Raw genomic sequence first — 21,718 nt, forward strand, 5'->3', positions numbered from 1 at the left:
TTATTGTCTTTATGAGCAGAATATTTTATATTCTCAAATATTGACTGAAATGATGGGAACTTTTTTTTTAATTATATATAATTAGGTCATAAGCATAAACATAGAAAATTTAAATTTTGCTTCGTTTGAGAAATATAATCGAATGAATGTGTGGTGGTGTTACACTGTTCTCTTTTACCGTTTTGCCCAGTTTAACCTAAATGCTATTTCCTCTAGAAGCAAACTGGGGCTGCTGGTTTGAGAAGAATATTTTCTGCACCAGCAGCATATGGAAGTTCCCAGGCCAGAGATGTACCCCATGCTGCACTTGCAACCTGCGTCACAGCTGTGGCAATGCTGGATCCTTAACCCGCTTTGCCAAAAAGGAACTTCCAAGGAATCTCTTACTTTTGATTCAGATTGTCTTGAGTAACTATTTTTACTGACAGCGACCCCCTTTTTCCCATGTGTACTTTGAGCACACCAGTCACATTCAGTTCCTTTTATAGCATGGTATCTCTTATTCTTGCCCCGCCCTTTGTATGTCCATTATGTGGACAAAACGAAGTGGATCTAGGAAGATTTGAAAACGTGTATGAAGGCTTCCCTGATGGACAGAGAGATAGTAGAGGAGGCATTTAGGATGCTGTTTAAAAATCTGTGCTAGATTATATTCTACCAGTGTTTGGAAACTGTGCTAATTGAGAAGGATACTCTGGGAAGACCAGCCCAACGATGAGCTGTGTGTCATTTTACCTATGGCATGATTTAAAGGGAGAAGATGCCCTGACCAATGAAACTTTACACTGTATGTGGTGTTCACATGGTGGCAACAGATAAATCTGGCAATCTTAGCTGAGGTTTGCCAAAGTTTAAATTTAGTTAAGCTAGCTAGCTCCCCTTCCTATGATTTCATGCCCAACAAATGACTGGCATAATTTGCCTATTTATAGATTTTGCTATAGCATGGAAATGTACTTACTGACTGACCAACATAAATATTCTAGTATATTATTATGAATGTTACAAGTAAATAATTTCATTTTTTTAGTTACTAAAAAAGTTTAAGGATGCGCATAGATATAGGATATTTTAAAAGCCCAGAAATAGAAAAATTACCAAGATTTTAATTATCCGTTAGACATAGGAAGGAAGACAGGTGATAGTATTCAAGCTTTTGATTGTATGATAATTGAAATGGGAATGCTGTGCATGCTGTTGACAGGGAGGTTGAAAAAAGTAATAGATGAGATTTTAGAACAAATTCGAAGCGGTCAGATTTCAAAACTAAAAGCGCAGTTGTAGGTTGTAAGCAGTTTTGAGAGGGAGCTAATAAGCAAGGAAGAATGAGAACAGGCTGACCATGGAGATTTTATTTATGTCTTATTTTAAACAAATTTTAGAATGTTGGTAGTGGGAAAATATGTGCTGCTTAAGGATAAAATAGCAGTTCTATAAGTTTTACAAACTAATGAAGATTGTTAGGTTGGTGAAACTATCATAATACGAAGTGCCATTTATGGTGTATGGAAAACAGTATCATTTTCTCCACCTCATCGTAGATACGTTAATGTAAAAGGTGGTCTCGATGCCATTTTAGAAGAAACTGAGGGGAGAGGGGGACTATCTGTTTGGGTTTTGCTTTTCTAGGGCCACACCAGCAGCACGTAGAAGTTCCCAGGCTAGGTGTGGAATCGGAGCTACAGCTGCTGGCCTACACCACAGCCACAGCAGCGTGGGATCTGTTATAGCAACGTGTGACCTATACCACGGCTCAGGGCAGCCCTGGATCCTTGCTCCATTGAGCAAGGCCACGGCTCAAACCTGCCTCCTCATGGATACCAGTTGGGTTTGTAACTCACTGAGCCACAATGGGAATTCACCAACTCCTTTTTCCACATGTGATTTCAGTGATTTTTAAGTTAAGCTAGTATTAATTGTTAAGGCTCTTTTAAAAACTTAGCATTCATAATTTCAGCATAGCAGACTCTTTGAACAATTAGGGATAAGTTTTATCTGAGTTTGAGAGGATTAGTTTTCAATGTGTAAAATCTCAACAGCCTAGTTTCTTTTTTTACTTTCTTTCTTTCTTTCTTTTTTTTTTTTTTTGGCTTTTTGGCTTTTTGCCATTTCTTGAGCCGCTCCTGTGGCATATGGAGGTTCCCAGGCTAGGGGTTGAATCGGAGCTATAGCCACTGGCCTATGCCAGAGCCAAAGCAACGTGGGATCCGAGCCGAGTCTGCAACCTACACTGCAGCTCACGGCAACACCGGATCCTTAACCCCCTTAGCAAGGCCAGGGATTGAACCCACAACCTCATGGTTCCTAGTCGGATTCGTTAACCACTGCGCTACAGCAGGAACTCCTCAACAGCCTAGTTTCTAAAAGTATCTTTCAGTATCTTGAATTAATATCCTTTCGGGGAGTTCCCATTGTGGGGCAGTGGAAACATCCAACTAGTATCCGTGAGGATACAGGTTTGATCCCTGGCCTTGCTCAGTGGATTAAGGATTCGGCATTGCCATGAGTTGTGGTGTAGGTCACAGATGCGGCTCAGATCCCGAGTTGCTGTGGTTCTGGCGTAGGCCGGTGGCTACAGCTCCGATTAGACCCCTAGCCTGGGAACCTCCACATGCCACATGTGTGGCCCTAGAAAAGGCAAAAAGACCAACAACAACAACAAAAAAAGTATCTGTTATAGATATGCACTCAGATATGTGTATATCTATGTATATAGTATACTTGCAATTTCCCTATTTGATAGGAACAGATGCATACAATATTTTTTCCATCTACTTAATAAATGGACAGAAAGAGAAAAATTCTTTGACTCAAGTTCTGTGATCATTTGAACTGGAACTGAAACCTAGGCACTTGATGCTAAGCCATTCTTTCCACTAGATAGTTGCCAGCCTAGGGTCATCTGGTTTGGTGACCTACCCAGGTGTCTATTTTCTTTGTCATTATTCATTCCATTTTTATCCCTCAAGGGAAGTTTATTTAGATGGAAAGAAGGTCCCAGATGGAAAAGAATACATAAATGGCAGCTATGTGCCTAAGCTGTAATTTCCTAACAGTTTTTTTATTGGTATTTTCAGAACAGTGTCCTTGAAGCAACTTTTTCTCTGTAGGTAATCTGCTTATAATTAGGATATTTGCCGCCAGGTGGGTGGTACTGCTTTCATTTTGTTCTCATGACTCTGAAGAATTTTTCTCTTGTTTGACTGAGAATTTAGCATATTGCTGTATCTTTCTCATTTAGTTATACCTCTTAATTTAGTACATAGCAGTACCTCACAGAGTATCACTGAGGAATGACATATTTATAATTTATAAAAGCTTAGCTTTAAAAAAACCTTTTTTTTGGTGCATGCTATCATACTCCTTGGCTTATTGAACAGGATGCTTGAGTTAATCTCTCAGTCCCTCAGATATTGAAGCATATTAGAAAGAATATGGAATTTGGATTCAGAGGTTTTGTTCTCGTATCTTGACATCTCTACTTCTCTGAACCTTATTTTCCCTTCTTTTAAAGGAGACTTATGTCCACCTTATAGGTTATTAGAAATCAGTGAAATAATGGAGATGAAATACAATTTGTAAACTACAAAGGATATTCTTATTCTGTATACTGTCAGTGATTTGTGAGTTAGAGGAGGCTTAGACTAAGAGACTTTTGAAGCCTTTCCAGTAGTAGAATGAAATCACTACTAAGGTGATGAGCTCTGCATCACTGAAGCATTTTAAGAGAGCTGAGTTATCGTCAGGAACATGCTAGAGGGGATTGCTGCACTGAATGGCAAAGTGAATTTGAATTCTCATGCTCTTTTCAGCTCTGCAGGTTTACTTCATACAAAGTTGAACTGTTGGATCAGTGATTCAGAACAATCAGAAAGGAATAGTCCCTTTGGAGTAAAAATTAGAAATCTTTGTATGGATTTAAAAAATCAGAGACCAGTTTTTTTAAAGGGTGGGTGGTAATACCAAAAAACACTCTGGACAAAGTTGGAGGACTAACACTTCTCAATTTCAAACCTTAATACAAGCTGTAATAATCAAGACTATGTGGTACTTGGAGTTCCCGTTGTGGCACAGCGGAAATGAATTCGACTAGTAACCATGAGGTTGCAGGTTTGATCCCTGACCTCGCTCAGTGGATTAAGGATCTGGCGTTGCCGTGAGCTGCGGTGTAGGTCACAGACTCGGCTCAGATCCTGCATTGCTGTGGCTATGGTGTAGGCCATCAGCAGTAGCTCTGATTCAACCCCTAGCTTGGGAATCTCCACATGCCTCAGGTGCGGCCCTAAAAAACAAAAACAAACAAAAAAAGCCTACGTGGTACTAGCATGAGGATAGCCACATCAATAATAGGGTAGAACTGAGAGTCCAGAAATTTATAGGCAATTGATTTTATAACAGGGGTGCCAAGATCATTCAGTAGGGAAAAAATAGTCTTCAACAGCTGATTCTCAACCATTAAAACAAGTGAAGGTGGATCCCTACTTCATACCATACAAAAAACACAAAATACATGAAAGACCAAATGTAAAAGCTAAAACTATAAAACTTTTAAGGGAAAACAAATAAATTTTCATGACTTTGGGGAAAAAAAAACCAAACTGGTCTCATTTATAGACCTGTTCTGTTCAGGACATTGGCCACCAACCTCATGTAGCTGTTGAGCACTTGAAACGTGGCTAGTCCGAAATCTGTTTTGTTTTGTTTTCTGCTTTTTTTGTTGTTTTTTTTTTTTTTTTTTTTTTTTTTGTCTTTTTGCCATTTCTTGGGCTGCTCCCGCGGCATATGGAGGTTCCCAGGCTAGGGGCCATTTCTTGGGCTGCTCCCGTGGCATATGGAGGTTCCCAGGCTAGGGGTCTAATCGGAGCTGTAGCTGCCAGCCTATGCCAGAGCCACAGCAACACGGGATCCGAGCCGCATCTGCGACCTACACCACAGCTCACGGCAACGCCAGATCCTTAGCCCGCTGAGCAAGGCCAGGGATCGAACCCGCAACCTCATGGTTCCCAGTTGGATTCGTTAACCACTGCACCACGACGGGAACTCCTGTTTTCTGCTTTTTTTAAGGCCTCACCCAAGGCATATGGAGGTTCTCAGGCTAGGGGTCCAGTTGGAACAGCGGCCGGCCTACTCTACAGCCACAGCAGCATCAGATCTGAGCCGAATCTACGACCTACACCACAGCTCAAGGCAATGCCAGATCCTTAACCCACTGAGCGAGGTCAGGGATCAAACCTGCAACCTCATGGTTCCTAGTTGGATCCATTTCCGCTTCGCCACAGCAGGAACTCCATCTGTTAATACTTTTAAGTCATGTTTTTAAATGATAATCTATTTTTACTACTTAACATGCCTGCTAGAAAATATAAAGTTAAATATATGATTTTCATTATATTTTTTTAGACTCTGCCACTATGCAGGCTAATTTTTCCCTTGAATTTTTAAAATTTTTTTTCCATTTTGTTGGATTTTCAAGCTGAGAGTAACTTAAAGATCATTTAGTCCTCCTTATTTTGCATGTAAGAAAATGAGGTCCAGAGAAGGGAAATGAATTTTATCTCAATGAGTCATTGTAGAATGTACCTTCATTCACTGTCTGTTGAGCAACCAGCCTCTGTAAGCACTGGATATACAGTGGTGAGCAGAGGTAGTCCCCAACCTCAGAATACTTAGTCTGATCCTTGAATGAGACTTCTCATGACTTTTCGAAGAAAGGCTATGTATTATATTACATAGATAACGTATCTACTGTAAGATGATGTTCGAGGGGTACCTATTAATGTCATCGCATGTTAAATTTTATTTTTCACCTTACATTTGAATATGCCCCCAAACAGAGGTAGTACTAGGTAGCTTTATGTACTCATTGTTAATATTTGTGTACCTTTTCCTTTTTCTTTTTCTTTCTATTTTTCCCCCAGGATCCAGAGCAAGAGGGCCTTGTTCCTCTTGAATGTGGTCCTCAAAGTGGGTAGTTAAACTAATTTTACCTGCCCAGTGATGTTTGAAGTATCTTTAGAAAGTAGTGGCCAGTAGGCTAGTTCTGAGGAAACTGTCCTTATTTTGGCTTTAGGTTCAGTAAGAGTATGATCCCTTTGGCCCTTAGCCGGTTTCTATTGCATGGCCCTTTTAAAAGATTGAATTGGGGAGTTCCCGTCGTGGCGCAGTGGTTAACGAATCCGACTAGGAACCATGAGGTTGCGGGTTCGGTCCCTGCTCTTGCTCAGTGGGTTAACGATCCGGCGTTGCCGTGAGCTGTGGTGTAGGTCGCAGACGCGGCTCGGATCCTGCGTTGCTGTGGCTCTGGCGTAGGCCGGTGGCTGCAGCTCCAATTCGACCCCTAGCCTGGGAACCTCCATATGCCGCGGGAGCGGCCCAAGAAATAGCAACAATAACAACAACAACAACAACAAAAAGACAAAAAAATAAATAAATAAATAAAAGATTGAATTGTTTCCTCTTGCACAACTTAGAGTTTGATAAGGTATGCTTTGATCTTAAATCTCACATAAAAATTGGGGAAATAGGAATAATTTCTGAGAATCACCGACTTTTGCAGCATTAGTATATCTTCTGAATTCCTTTAGAAAATATTTTAATTCAAGCTACCAGCCACTAGTTTTAGGTAAACTGAGGTTCCCTTAATCTGATGGGGATGTAGTGTACATTGGTCAGTCTCAAGTTTGAACTCTAGTTTATGGCTTTAGATTGCCAACTGATCCTTGACTTCAAAAATAATAAATATATTCTTTTCTGATTGCAAATTAACTATTTTTGACCTCTTTACACACAGCCAAACCTTATCTGATAGTGTTCTAGGGGCTGGGCATAAAACAGTAAATAAGACAGGCTTGCTCTCATGGAGCATATATTCTAAGGATATTTATTTATTAAAAAATAAAAAGTTTGGAGTTCTCTTATGGCTTAGCAAGTCAAGGATCCAGTGTTGTTACTGCAGCAGCTTGGGTTCCACTGTGGCACGTGTTCTATCCCTGGCCCAAGAATTCCCACATGCCATGGGTGCAGCTACAAAATTAATAATAACCAAAATTTTTAGGAGGTCCCACTGTGGTTCAGCAGATTAAGAACCTGACTAGTGTCCATGAAGATGCAGGTTCAATCCCTGGCCTCGCCCAGTCGGTTAAGAACACGGTGTTGCTGCAAGCTGCAGCGTAGGTCTCACATGTAGCTCAGATCTGGTGTTATCATGGTTGTGGTGTAGGCCGGCAGCTGCAGCTCCAATTCAGCCCTAGCCTGGGAACTTCCATATGCTGTAGGTGTGGCCATAAAAAGAAAAAAAAAGCTTTATGTATCTATGTTCTGTTATAAAAATAAAATTTATATTTTGGTAGAACTGTCCCCCATCGAGCTTCAAAATGTCTGGGTGGAGTAATCATACTACAGAGTTCTTCATTCATGCATATTTACTTGTTGGTTTGTGGTGTTTTGCCTTTTGTCATATATTGTTAAAATATGAGATAGTGTTAACATAAACAAGTTAGAATCCATTATATCAAATATGATCATCTACTACTATAGTTCACTGTGATAGGTGCTGAAGTTCAAACAGGGGGTAAGATGCTATCCCTCTCCTCAGCAGACTCACAGTGTAGTTGGGGAAATGGGACATATAAATACAACAGGTAAGTAACTCAACACTAGTTCAGTTCAGCAGTTTATTGAGTGCCTGCTATGTGGTAGGAGGCACTGGGGTCTGTATTACTAACAGAGATGAAAAGGACAGATTCCTGCCCTCAAAGAACTCACTATTGAGACCAGGTTAAGTCAAACGGGGATTTATAATAGTGTGGAAAGTGTTGTTGGGGCATAGTAGGGTTTCCTATATTCTAAGTTGTTGAGGACAGAATAGAGTAAGAGTTGATAATAGAAGCTTAAACGAAAAAGACATTTTGGAATTAGCTAGGTAGGGAGGAAGGACAAGAAGGGCATAGCAAACGTATACCACATAGAAAGTTCAACTTTTACAAGAGCCCAGGGGTGAGAGAATTTGGTATAGTCAGGGAAACTGCAGATACTTCAGTATGACTGTAAGGTAGCATGGAATGTCATTGAAGAAATGAAAGACGAGGCTAGAGGATGAGAAAAATCCTTTTATTTTTCCTGGGGCTGATGAGTTGTCAAAGAATTTTAAACATTGGAGGGCACATCTTACAGATTTTCATGTGAGGCGGATGATTCGGATGCAGTATGTGAAGCATGGATTAAAGAAGGGGCTCGTATGAAGTGCCCAGTATTTGGTAGAGACTATGTAAAGGGATTTTAAATATGTAATATTTAATTATATGTATAATTCACTGTGGGTAATCAGAGTGAAAAGCTGCAGGAGAATTGAGATAGGATTTCCTGCGAGAAAGGGTACTTGACCTAGAGAAAATGAGAGGAAGAAAGCCCTTTTGAATTGGTTGTAAACAGTATGAACAGTGTGGTCCCCGGCATAGTCCCAGAGGCTGATTGAGTAGGAGATTCCTAAAGAAGGACTAGTTGGTGATAAAATTGGAAAGGTTAAGAACTTGATCCCCAGCAAGTCACTATTTTAGAACAAGGTGCCATGTCCCCTAGGTCCCATTATAGATTCTAACTCTAGTAACAGCATTTTGGAGAGCCAGGGGTAGTTGTGAAAGGGGTGAGGGGGTGGGGGGATTGGGAGGGATAGGGGTCACATTAGTTAGGATTTAAGGGCAGTAATCTGACCTGAATCTTAGTACAGCTGTCCTTGGTTTCACTACCTAAATCAATTTATTATCTTATTCCTAACATTTTAAAAGGTTTTATAAACATTCTGAGAATTTTGAACATACTTAGTATTCCACTGAATCTTGATTTCAGCCTCTTTTCCCTTGTTCTCTTTGAAATCTACATCATTCTGAGCTCAACAATATTTAGAAGTTTGCATGTAACCATTTTCTTACATACTTCGTTAGAACACCAAAGTAGTATTTGTGTTGTATGTTTTTTTATTGGTCAAGTACATAATTATTAGAAAATGTAGCACTTTCTAGAGACACTATTAAAACATGTTAATATAATTCTAGAATTTCTGTATGTGTGTATACATGTGTACATAACATACATATATACATTTAACAAAAAGGGGTAACATTGTATAAACTACTTTGTAACTTATCTTTCCAGGCTAGTAAATAAATAATGTGATTATCTTTCCATGCTAGTAAATAAATAAATTACTCAGTTACCTTCTGAATAAACAGATGGGGGCAGTGAGTAACAACTATCCAAATATCAAAACCTCATTGAATAATTAAATATTACCATCTTCCTATTTTTGTCAGCTTCAGTATCAGATACGGCACAGCAGCCATCTGAAGAGCAAAGCAAGTCTCTTGAAAAACCAAAACAAAAAAAGAATCGCTGTTTCATGTGCAGGAAGAAAGTGGGACTTACTGGTAAGGGCTTAAATCACATGGTTTAAAGTTAAGATTTTATTTAAGATGAGGCATGACATACTATTCCTGGCTTCAATTAAGATTGTTTCTGTTCCCATGAGAGTTAATACTGGATATACTTCACCTTCTGAATTTTCTTAAATGAAAGTAGCTTTAATCGTATCCCTAGAAGTGAGACAAATAGTTTTTCTTTTAAAAACTCATTTCAGACAAGTTTGAGAGTACTAGACAAGTAAGGTCAGCGTGTCATGCTATAAAAGGGCAGAGGTGTGGCTCCTGACTTGTGAGAGCTGAAATCTTGTGAGAGAGAATATTTAAGTACTTGGTGAGCTGCAAAGTACTTTCTCTATGTAAAATAGTTAGTCATAGGTTCGGAGGGTTCAGAGAGGTCATATATGTGTGGTGATAGCCCTGTGCTGACAGCAGTAATCTATACATGTTGACCACCACAACAGAGCTGTTAGATAATATTGTTAAGAGAGGGAGGAAAAAAATGTTGGCAATACTGCTTGGGCAAAGAACGTACATTTAAGTGAGTCACATTGCTTTGGGAATTCAAGGATGGGCATAATTATGTGGAAGAAGAAGAGCAGAGAGACTCATCAAAGAAAATACCATGAAGGTAGAATGTTTCAGCTGGGTCTTAAAAGATGAGGAAGGACATAACTGATGGAAATAGGGACATTTCAGACAGAAAAAAAAAAAACAGCTTGAACACATGCTCAGAGAAAGGAAAGAATAGGGCATGTTTAGGGATCATTAAATGGGAGATAGAGCACAAAATATGTGAAGATGGGTGTTGGATACCACCATCAGACAGACAGAGCGATAAGGCTAATGATGTGTACTGTGGCCAATTGGTGGAGAACTGTTGCATTTATAAATAGCTACCATTTATTGTTTACTCTGTGCCAGGCATTGTGCTGAATACTTTGTATAAAAAATGGTCATAAGAGCTGAGAAAAGTGATAAGATTTTGAATAAAATTATGTTTTAAGAAAATTTCTCTGTTTAAGGAGTAGATTGGAGATAAAGAGGAAAGGAAATTACAGTCTGATATCAGTGATGTTTAAGATTGGCCCATGCCTGGTGATCATTGTACAACTATAAATGTAATAAAATTCATTGAGTAATAAAAAAAAGAAATATGTATATATTTTTCCCTAAGTATTTTGAGAGTAGTTTAGCTCATCTTCATCTAATCTCTTTTATGACCTATTTTTTTTTCAGATTTTCTAAAATAAATGCGTGTTATTTTTATAATCAACAAAACCATTCATATAAAAAAAAAAGACTGGCTTAAGCCTTGACAAATGTGTTTTTTTAAAGAATACAAACATGAACAAATAAGGCATTTCAAACTCTGTGTATATTTAGTATCAAGTACTGTCTTAAAATCTCAGCAACTTAGGTTTCATGATTAGAAGGCTGTGACATAGTAATTTTCATCTTGTTCCATCTTGTCAGTCTAGTGTTATTCTTGGCTTCATTTTTCATTCATTATTATGAAATTACAGAGTATGTTTTTGAAGTTATAAAAAAATGTAAAGGGAGTTTACATCAAATTTCTCACAATTCTGTCATACCATAAAATTCGAATTTGAGTGTGCAGGACTGGTTTTATTTAAAGACTAGCCATACTGCATATATTATATCCCTTTTGGGTTCAATTCTTTAGGCATTTCCCTAAAATAGCACTTATTACATATTTACTATGTGTTAAGCACTTACTACTTCCTCATTTAATTCTTACAGTAACTAATTCTAAAGCTACAGATGCAGAAACTGAGGCTCACGTAGGCTAAGTAATTTGCCTACGTTAATAAGTAGATTCATGCCTAGGCAGTCTGACTAGATCTCATGCTCTTATTAATCACTCAGCCAGATTACAGTGTGCATCTCCATTGGAGGTTAACCAGGGAAAGCTAATACATTGTTTTATTTGTTAACAGTTCTGTCAGAAGTTTCGTCTTTCTTAATTAAATCTTAAGATTACCTTCTGACAACATGCTTATTTTTTTCACATTGTAGTATTTGAGAAATGCTTCGCATTTTCAATTTAGCAGTCCTGATTTTGATAGGAAGTAATTGTGGCTATGTCACAGGTGAAAAAGCTTGAGCTCAGGGAAGTGGTTATGACTTGTTTTGGAACAAACCTGTATTTGTAGGTGGGAACAAGAAATGAAGCTAATCGGCTAGTGAATTTTGAGAGTGTTATTATATTACGTCGTGAAACTGCTCTTTTTCTTCTGTTTGTTTAGGATAATTCTTTAGATTGCTGCTCTAAATACATGATCTTTTTAACATTAATTATGTTAAAGAATTTAATATTTAGACCTTCCATTCAACTCATATTAGATGTATTACTCTACTTTCAGGGTTTGAATGCCGGTGTGGAAATGTTTACTGTGGTGTACACCGTTACTCAGATGTACACAATTGCTCTTACAATTACAAAGCTGATGCTGCTGAGAAAATCAGAAAAGAAAATCCAGTAGTTGTTGGTGAAAAGATCCAGAAGATTTGAACTCCTGCTGGAATACAAAATCCTTTGACCATCTGCAAACTAAAAATTGACTTGAGGTTTTTTTTCCTAGTCATTGGGAATGTAGAGCAATGTATCTTGCATAGACCTTTTAATCATGCATGTCATCAGAAGAATAGATTTTTGTTTTTGTTTTGAAAATGACTCTGAACATTTATTTCCATTGCAGTTTCTGTGGCTGAAAAGACTTAAGTAAACTTTACAAGTATTATCCTTTTAAGATCATTTTAATTTTAGTTGAGTGCAGAGGGCTTTTATAACAAACGTGGAGAAATTTCAGAGGGCTGTGATTTTTTTCCAGTATTAAACATGCATGCGTTGATCTTGCAGTTTATTTTCTCATTGTGTATGTAAATATAGCTTTTCTCTGCAGCACGATTTCTCTTTTGATAATACCCTTTAGGGTACAACTAGTTATCAGTAACTGAATGTATCTTAATCATTATGGCTGCTTCTGTTTTTCATTAACAAAGGTTATACATATGTTAGCATATAGTTTCTTTGCACCCACTATTTATGTCGGAATCATTTGTCACAAGAGAGTGTGTGCTGATGAGATTCCAAGTTTGTGTGTTTTTAATTTTTTTGAGCGAGGGAAGGAAAAGCTGTATGCATTTCATTGCTGACTGCAGGTTTCTTTCAGGTTACGTTCATCGGTCTGTGTGTATACAATATGAAGAATGATCTGAAGTAATTGTGCTGTATTTATGTTTATCCACCAGTCTTTGATTAAATAAAAAGGAAAAATATAATGTTCCCTTGTATTACTTTTTCTCTGTTACTCTTTCTGGTAGTTCATTTTGGTCCTTTAGTTTTCTATTTTACTAGTGTTTTGAGACAGACTCACATCTATTTGTGGCTGATCTTTTGATGATAAATGTAGTCTTAAATTTCTGTGAGTTGAAGATGTCAGCATTTCTTTAAAGCCAAGAACTTTTCTATCACTCAGATGTCACATTTTCTAGTTCTTATCTGATTCTCTGTTCTGCACTTTGTCACACTGAATTAGCATCTAGTAGAAGTTTTGTTTTGTTTTTTTCTGGTTAGATTAGAGAAACTGAAAGAACATAACTCAGACTTGGCAGTTGGAAAATTGCGGAGTAGAAAGACCTCCAAAAGACCATTTGTCCTGTGGCTTTCAAACTTAACCTGGCAGCTGGCCTTTTAAAAAAAAATGTGAAATATGTAAAGCAGATTTAAAATAATATTTTACAATATAGATTGCTGTTTATTTACTACTTGTATATTCTTAGTATGTATAGTCTTTGTATGTAATGATGTTTAGCATTAAAATCTGTAAATAAGAGAAAAACTATAATGATTATCCCAATAGATCCAGTTAAAGTATTTAATAGAATTTAACACCCATTCAAGATAAACTCTTGATAAATTAGGACTAGAAAGGAATTTCCTTTAAGGCGATAGTTTCTATGTAAAACCAAACGGAGAGTTCCCGTTGTGACTCAACAGGTTAAAAACCCGACTCATATTCATGAGGAAGGGACTTCAATCCCTGGCCTCACTCAGTGGGTTAAGGATCTGCAGTTTCAGCAAGCTGCAGCATAGGTCACAGCTGCAGCTCTGATTCCCCCCATAGCCTGGAAACTTCCATATGTTGCAAGTGTGGCCCTAAAAAGAAAAACAAATAAAAACCAAGCATCTTCCAAAATGAGGAAAATCCATTCTCTTTCAAGTCAGAAATAAAGGGCTAGTTTTCCACTCTCACTACTTACATTCAAAATTGTGTTGGAGATTCTAGCCAATAGAGTAAGTCAAGGAAGGAGGAAGTCAAGGAATAGAAAGGAGGAAACACTCATTATTTGTACATTACGTGTTCATTTTTCAAGAAAACCTAAACTTATCTAAAGAGAAAGTACCAGAAATACACGACTTCGTTAGGTAGGTAGGTATATCATTAATTCTCAGAAGTCAGTTGCATTTCTTTACAGCAACGACAACTAGAAAACCAGAAGAGGAGTTCCCGTCGTGGCGCAGTGGTTAACGAATCCGACTAGGAACCATGAGGTTGCGGGTTCGGTCCCTGCCCTTGCTCAGTGGGTTAACGATCCGGCGTTGCCATGAGCTGTGGTGTAGGTTGCAGACACGGCTCGGATCCTGCGTTGCTGTGGCTCTGGCGTAGGCTGGTGGCTACAGCTCCGATTGGACCCCTAGCCTGGGAACCTCCATATGCCGCGGGAGTGGCCCAAGAAATAGCAAAAAGACAAAAAAGAAAAAAAAGAACAAATTCTGAGAGTTCCTGTTGTGGTTCAGTGGGTTAAAGTCCCGACATTGTCTCTGTGAGGGTTCGGGTTCGATCCCTGGCCTCACTCGGTGGGATAAGGATCCAGTGTTGCCACAAGTTGCAGGCCAGGGAAATTCCACATGCCACAGCTGTGGCTGCAAAAAGAAAAAAAGCAAGTGAAAAGCCAAGTTACAAACCAGGAGAAGTTAAAATACAAATCAGGACCACAATAAGACACTATTTTATACCCATTCAATTGGCAAAAATGTAAAAATCTGACAGCATCTAGTATTAGAGGGATTCCACATAATCTCGTAAAGCTTGCGGATGTTAACTAAAAATGCTTCAGTCCTTCAGACAGTTTGGTAATATCTTTTAAAGTTTCACGCATTCTGTAATGCAGAAATTTCACTCCTAACTGTATCCCCAAGAAAAACTTGAACATAGGCAAGAGATGTACAGGAATTTTCATAGCATTGTTTACACCAAGTAAAAATCTAGAAGCCTCTCAAGTCCGTATTGAAGGATGGATGAATAGAATGGGATACATCCTCACAGTGGAATATACAGTGATCAAAACTAGTGACCCCTAGTGTTTCTGTTAGGGCTCAGCAAGTTAAGGACCCAACATTTCCGTGAGCATGTGGATCCCCGGCTTCGCTCAGTAGGTTGGTGATCTGGCATTGCCACAACCTGTGGTGTAGGTCGTAGATGTGTACTGCCATGGCTGTGGCATGGGCCGGCAGCTGCAGCTCCCATTCAGCCCCTGGCCCAGAAACTTCCATAAGCTGCAGGTGGGGCTGTAAAAAAAGAAAAAAATTACTGATCCCTAGGAGTTCCTCTGTGGCACAGCAGGTTAAGAATCTGGTGTCACTGTAGTGGCTTGAGCCATTGCTGAGGCATGGGTTCCATCCCTGGCCCAGGAACTTCCATATGAGGGCGCAGCCAAGACAAAAAACAAAATCCCTTGTGAAAGTCTCAAAACATACAACATGGTCACATAAAAAAGTTTAGTAAAATTCTGACATCTGAGCAGGGGCAAGGGATGTGGTACCATGTGGTCAAGACCTCAACTTTTTTGAAAGTAGGTTTGGGATACTTATATTAAACATAAGTAAAAGCAGGCCATGTGTGAACCATTGCCAAGAGTGTCATGAACCAAGAATTATGATTAACCCAATTTCCTGTACCTGAGGTCCAAAGTCTCATGACAACATATTAAAATTCAGAGTTTGGGTGATTTTTTTTTTTTTAGGCATATGATTGATTGATTCTACTTTTATTTAGGGGAAAAAAAATCCAAAACACATGTAAGTAAGTCAAAGGAGATAATCCTTAAAGATCATTATACAAATTGCTTAATTGGGACTTTAGTTCTGAGTAACGTACCAGTATGGCTGACTATTTCTAATATAGGTTGTTAGTTGTTTGATGGTTTTTTAAGATAAAACACCAAAACCGTAATTCATGAAAGAAAAAAATTGATGTTAGACCTACTTAAAAATTGCTCTACAAAGTAATTGTTAAGAGAAAAGATATGCCACAGACTGGGGGAAAATATTAAGCAAAACATCTGATACAGGACATTTACCCTAAATATAAAAATAACTCAACTATAAGGAAACAACCCCGGAGTTCCCATTGTGGTTCAGTGGGTTAGGAACCCAACCTTGCTCAGTGGATAAGGATCTGGGGTTGCCATGAGCTGCAGTGTAGGTCTCAAACGTGGCTTGGATCTGGCGTTGTTGTGTCTGTGGCATAGGCCAGCAGCTACAGTTCAGATTTGACCCCTAGCCTGGGAACTTCCATGTGCCACAGGTGCGGCCCTAAAAAGAAAAGGAAAAAAAAAAAAATTAAAAAATGTGCTAATGTGAGAATATATATACACACACACACACACACACATGTATATATATGACTGGGTCACGTTGTTGTACAGCAGAAATTGACAGAACATCAATGAAGTATAATAAAAATAAAAATCTAAAAAATCGGCAAAATATCTGGACACCAAAGATATATAGATGGCAAATAAACAAATGAGAAGATTTCATCAATATGTCCCTGGAGAATTGCAAATTAAAATGAAATAGCACCTCATACCTATTAGAATAGCTAAAATTGAAAACACTGACAACATCAAATGCTATTGAGGATTGGAGTAACAAGAACTCATTCCTGGGTGATAGAAATGAAACGTGACAGAACAAAGTCTGGCAGTTTCTCTCTTTTTTTTTTTTTTTTTTTTTTTTTTTTGTCTCTTTAGGGCCATATGGAAGTTCCCAGGCTAAGGGTCAAATCGGAGCTGCAACTGCCAGCCTACACAGCCACAGCAACACCAGATCCGAGCCACATCTGCAACCTACACCACAGCTCACGGCAATGCGGGATCCTTAACCCACTAAGCAAGGCCAGGAATCGAACCGCCGTCCTCATAGATACTAGTCTCATTTGTTAACCACTAAGCCATGAAAGGAACTCCTGGCAGTTTCTTAAAGTTAATCGTGTAGTCTTAGCTTAGAATCTAGCAATTGCACTCCAGGGTAGTTGTATCAATGCTGGTTTATCAATTAATAACAAATGTACCATACAAATCCAAGATGTTAGCAGAGGAAACTATTGGGCTAGGGATTATATGGGAACTCTCTGTACTTCCTGCTTAATTTTTCTGTAAGCGTCTATTAGTTAAAAAACAAAAACGCAAAGTGATGCTCCTCTGATGGTCAGTTTGGACAGCCCTGTAGAGACCCCTACAGAAGATGTCTGGCCTGCTGCTTCTGGCTCTCTGGTTTGGTTTACTTCTAGGTAGCATAGCAAACCTTTCACCTTTTTTTTTTTTTAAAGAAAAGTCATGTTAAATTTCAGGGCCATGCAACACCACTACAAACAGCACCATCTATAGGTGTACTGTCTAGTAGAGTAACCACTAGCTATATGTGGCTTTTTAAATTAAATCAGTTAATAAATAAAAGAAGACTTTGAGTCATCATTCACTTGTCACACTTCAAATGCTCCAGGGGCTCCCTGTTGGATAGCGCAGACACAGAACATCTTCATTGCACAACATTCCATTTTTTTTCTTTTTTCTTTTTTTCTTTTTTTTTTTTTTTTTAGGGCCCACACCCGTGGCATATGGAAATTCCCAGGCTAAGGGTTTAATTGGAGCTACAGCTGCCGGCCTACACCACAGCCACAGTTACACCAGATCCGAGCTTCGTCTGCAACCTACACCACAGCTCACGGCAACACCTGATCCTTAACCCACTGAGCGAGGGCAGGGATCGAACTCACATCCTCATGGATACTAGGGGGATTCGTTTCTATTGCACCACATGGGGAGCTCCCGCAGAGCATTCTGTTAGCGATAGTCTAGCCCAGTGTATCATGTCTGGGGAAACTGTGCTGCTATCTCCCGATGCACAGGCAGGAGCCCCAGGAACCGATGGAGGAAACAGTAGAGTTGAACCACCCCCTCAAAAGAGAATATGGGCAAGGCAGACATGAAGAATCAGAACGTCCCCAGTCTGCTCAGCAAGGGGGAGAGGGCGGGGGATTGGAATATTAAGCAGGGAAGGCAAATGACAGACAAGGAGTAAAGCTTTGGGTCTGGAAGCCTCAAGTGAGAGAAAAGCAGGCCTAAGCTTGGTGCTTCATTCCTGGGATCTCTTACGAAGGAAGGAGCAGAGATGTTTACGAGATACGTGTTTCAGTTGACAGTTACTGGTTTTGTGTTTTTTAAGGCCACACCTGTGGCATATGGAAGTTTCCAGGCGAGCACTTGAAATGGAGCTGAGGCTGCATCTCCAACCTATGCTGCAACTTGCTGCAATGCTGGATCTTTAAGCCACTGAGGGAGGGTAGGGATAGAACTCGCATCCTCTCAGACACCATGTCAGGTTCTTAATCCACTGAGTCACGATGGGAACTCCCGGCAGTTTACTGTTGACAGAGGAAGGCAATGTTTGGGGAGAGAGGCACTGAGAATTATCTATTCAACTCTGCCAAACAGGTTGGATAAGGAATACATGTAAAATGGCGAAATTTCTCTGCATTTCTGGGTGCAGGATGGGATGCACAGCCTGTAGCTCAAAAACACCTTGAAAATTCAGATGGGAAAAGGAAAAATGGGGTTGGGAAAACTTCCATATGTGTTCATACAAGAACATAGAGTTATAAGTATCCATTAGGAATCACAGGGAAGGAAAATCTGAAAAGCTGCATGAGCTTTGACAACAAACAAAAACCCATGGTGTGGTACACATGATTATCAAGTCAGTTGTCAGTGATACTCTATTTAACAGGCTGCTTATTGTTTGTGGGTCTTTTGGATCCAGCTTAAAAACAAAATGGCCTTGAGGGAGTTCCCGTTGGGGCTCAGTGGTTAACAAACCCAACTAGTATCCATAAGGATCTGGCATTGCTATCAGCTGTGGCGTAGGTAGCAATCGTGGCTCAGATCCTGAGTTGCTATGGCTGTGGGGTAGGCCAGCAGCTACAGCTCCGATTCAACCCCTAGCCTGGGTCTTGTATGCTGCAGGTGTGGCCCTAAAAAGACAAAAGACAGAAAAAAAAAAAAAAGGCTTTGAGGCAGTATTCCATCAGAGCAGGGATACTATAATACCTGAAACAATGAAAGCTGACTAAAGACAGAATGAAAGAGGGCAGGAGGAAGAAATTTGTTTTGCAAAATACCCGGCCTTGGTTGAGCTGGTTCATTTGGCTGTGCTTCAGGGTAGTCCAAAAAGGGAACTAAGATTAAAACCAAGCAAATGAAGCAAATGCCTTGTCTTCTTAAGGCTCATGCTCAAAAATGGTTATTGTACACATTTCGGAGGGGACACCATGTGTTTGGCATGTATATCATACATTTTAGCATCAGAGAGACACATATCATGTGCAAACACAAGAGACATTGTTCTCTTCAGGAAGTTCAACGTTTAGAGGACCCCGGAACTAGACTCAAGTGATTCAAGTGCAAGTGAAATTCCTAGGATGAGGAGAAGCGGAATGGATGGATTCTTGAAGGTTGCTCCAGAAAGGCCACTCCCCTGCTCCCTGTGCAGGCAGTGTCCACACCCTGCTTATCTGAATGGCAGTTGCCAGCCTCTCAGAGCCTTGCAAAGACATCTGTGCCTGATTCAGAAAGCCCTTTCCAGTTCTCTTATAAAGAAGGCAGGGACACACTTGTGGCAACAGTGTGGCTGTTGCTGCATTTTAGCACAACAGAGGCTCAAACCAGCCCTTCATAATGGAGGTCCCAAAATTCACTGTGGGTTAAGGGTCCCGCATTGTCACTGTTGTGGTCTGGGTCACTCCTGTGGGGTGGTTGGATCCCTGGCCCAGGAACTTTTGTATGCTGCAGGCACAGCAAAAATAAATAAATAATAACAAAAAAACAGGAGTTCCTGTCTTGGCTCACCAGAAACAAATCTGACTAGTATCCATGAGGACACAGGTTCGATCCCTGGCCTTGTTTAGTGTGTTAAGGATCCAGCACTGATGTGAGCTGTGGTGTAGGCTGCAGATGTGGCTCGGATCTGACGTTGCTGTGGCTGTGGTATAGCCCCGCAGCTATAGCTCTGATTCGACCCCTAGCCTCGGAACCTCCAGGTGCCACAGATGCAGCCAAAACAAAACAGCAAAACAAAACACCCCCCAAACCAAACAAAAACAACCCAAAACCAAAAAAGCAGCAGACAAACAAAAACCCTCACTTCCAGTCCAGAAAGCATCCACACTGCCACCCAGGAATTTACCCTCTGGCAACAGTATAAGAAAAGGAAAAGTTTGGTGCCTGCCTGTCTTCATGGCTCCACTTCGATTACGATCCCAAGCACTGAAATTTCTTCAGCCAATGAAAATGAGAATGAAGTCTATTTGGCCACAAGGAAAAATATTCAGCAGAAAAACCTAAGGACAAACTGAAAAGTTGCCTCTCTGTAAAATTTACAAAGATGGAAAAATCATGTACATACAAACGTAATGAGCAAATAACATGAAAAAGTGACAACTGTAGGATATGGTGGGATCATGGGCAATATTTTTTCTTTAAAATTCTTTTTTATGGTTGCAATATACATGTTCAACACACTCTCTCCTGAAAGAGGAGAAAGAAAAGAAAATACAGCGATTTGCCAGTTACTTCCAATGTTGTTTTCCAAACAGAGAACAGATTTGGTGTTTTCAGACACTATATATAATTAGTGGGTTGGCAAGTCTATTTTAAAACTCAGAAATCTTACTCCCTTTTCAACTATCTCATGCCCACACCCCTTCCCACACACGCACATATCAGCCCCACCTCCTTCCCTCCAAAAGGTTTTTCGGTTTTCTCTTGGCTTAGCTTTTATCATCTAAGCTTTCATTAGCTCTTGTGTATTCAGTGGAAGCTCCTGGCCCCTCATCCCTCAGAGAGCACATGCTCAGTAAATAAGTATCCCCAGTGCCTAGCATGGGAGTTGGGGGTGAGCGGGAGCTCCTTGGTTATTGATTAATTGCCTTTAGTCAGCAATTTCCTATTATTTACTTAAATATTTATCGAGCACTTATTCTGTGCCACATGTTTTGCTGGGCATTGACAAAGCTGCACACAGATCAAAAAAGAGTTCCTGCCTCTAAGGGGAAGGGCAGAGCCATACAGAACAAGTAAATAACTCATTGTCTCGACACTAAAGAGTCTTTAGAATTCAGTAGGTATTAGGTGCTGCCTGGAAAGCCTCTTAAAAGACCACAAAACAGAGTTGGGACATGCTCCTCTTTCTTTTTCCCCTTTCTAGAACCTGCCAGAATGAGTCAGATCACCTATCTCTGCCAGAGACTGCCCTTCATCCCTCCCCAGAGGAGATTTAACCAAAACCGAGGTCCACCCTTGGCAGAGACACTCGGGGCGGGAGATGAGGGCCAAGAGGCCGGGCAAGATGGAGCCCCTTACAGGGTGGTCACAGGGTAGCCACCTCCAGGCCCAGGGAGCGGCTTCAGCAGTCAGCCTTACTTGCAGTGCCTCCTCATCTCAGGCCTTCTGGTTTCAGGCCCTCTTATCTCACGACATCCAGCCTCTCCTCCCTCTAAGCCAAAGTGCAGGGGAGCCTCTCTAACTCTGCAGAGATTTTTTTTTTTAATTAAAGTTTAGTTGATGTACACTATTAGATGTTACTGTGCACAATATAGTGATTCACAATTTTTTTTTTTTTTTTTTTTTTTTTTTTTTTTTGTCTTTTTAGGGCCTCATCCTTGGCATATGGAAGTTCCCAGGCTAGGCATCAAATCAGAGCTGCAGCTGCCGGCCTACACCACAGTCACAGCAATGTCAGATCCGAGCCACATCTGCTACCTACACCACAGCTCTTGGCAGTGTCAGATCCTTCACCCACAAGTAAGGCCAGGGACTGAACCTGAGTCCTCATGGATACTAGTCAAGTTCATTACCACTGAGCCACAATGGGAATACCTGATTCACAATTTTTAAAGGTTATAGTCCATTTACATCTATTATAAAACATTGGCTATATT

The 21,718-nt window shown here is 40.0% G+C and overlaps 1 protein-coding gene across 10 annotated transcripts in view; it reads left to right on the plus strand.

The window, feature by feature from the left end:
• The window catches only part of ZFAND6 (zinc finger AN1-type containing 6), a 67,310-nt gene extending 54,587 nt beyond the window's left edge, over positions 1 to 12,723 (plus strand). For 7 of the 10 annotated variants that reach the window (XM_021098854.1, XM_013988999.2, XM_005656259.3 and 4 more), the window contains 2 exons: positions 9,309 to 9,422; positions 11,801 to 12,719. In XM_021098854.1, the coding sequence (XP_020954513.1) occupies positions 9,309 to 9,422; positions 11,801 to 11,949 (263 nt within the window). In that variant the 3' untranslated portion in view covers positions 11,950 to 12,719. Of the gene's footprint in view, positions 1 to 9,308; positions 9,423 to 11,800 lie in introns of all 10 variants that reach the window. The other 3 variants (XR_002345773.1, XM_021098857.1, XM_003482216.4) reach the window with 1 other exon arrangement.

This window comes from Sus scrofa, chromosome 7 (assembly GCF_000003025.6).
Source record: "Sus scrofa isolate TJ Tabasco breed Duroc chromosome 7, Sscrofa11.1, whole genome shotgun sequence".
Classification (NCBI taxonomy): domain Eukaryota; kingdom Metazoa; phylum Chordata; class Mammalia; order Artiodactyla; family Suidae; genus Sus; species Sus scrofa.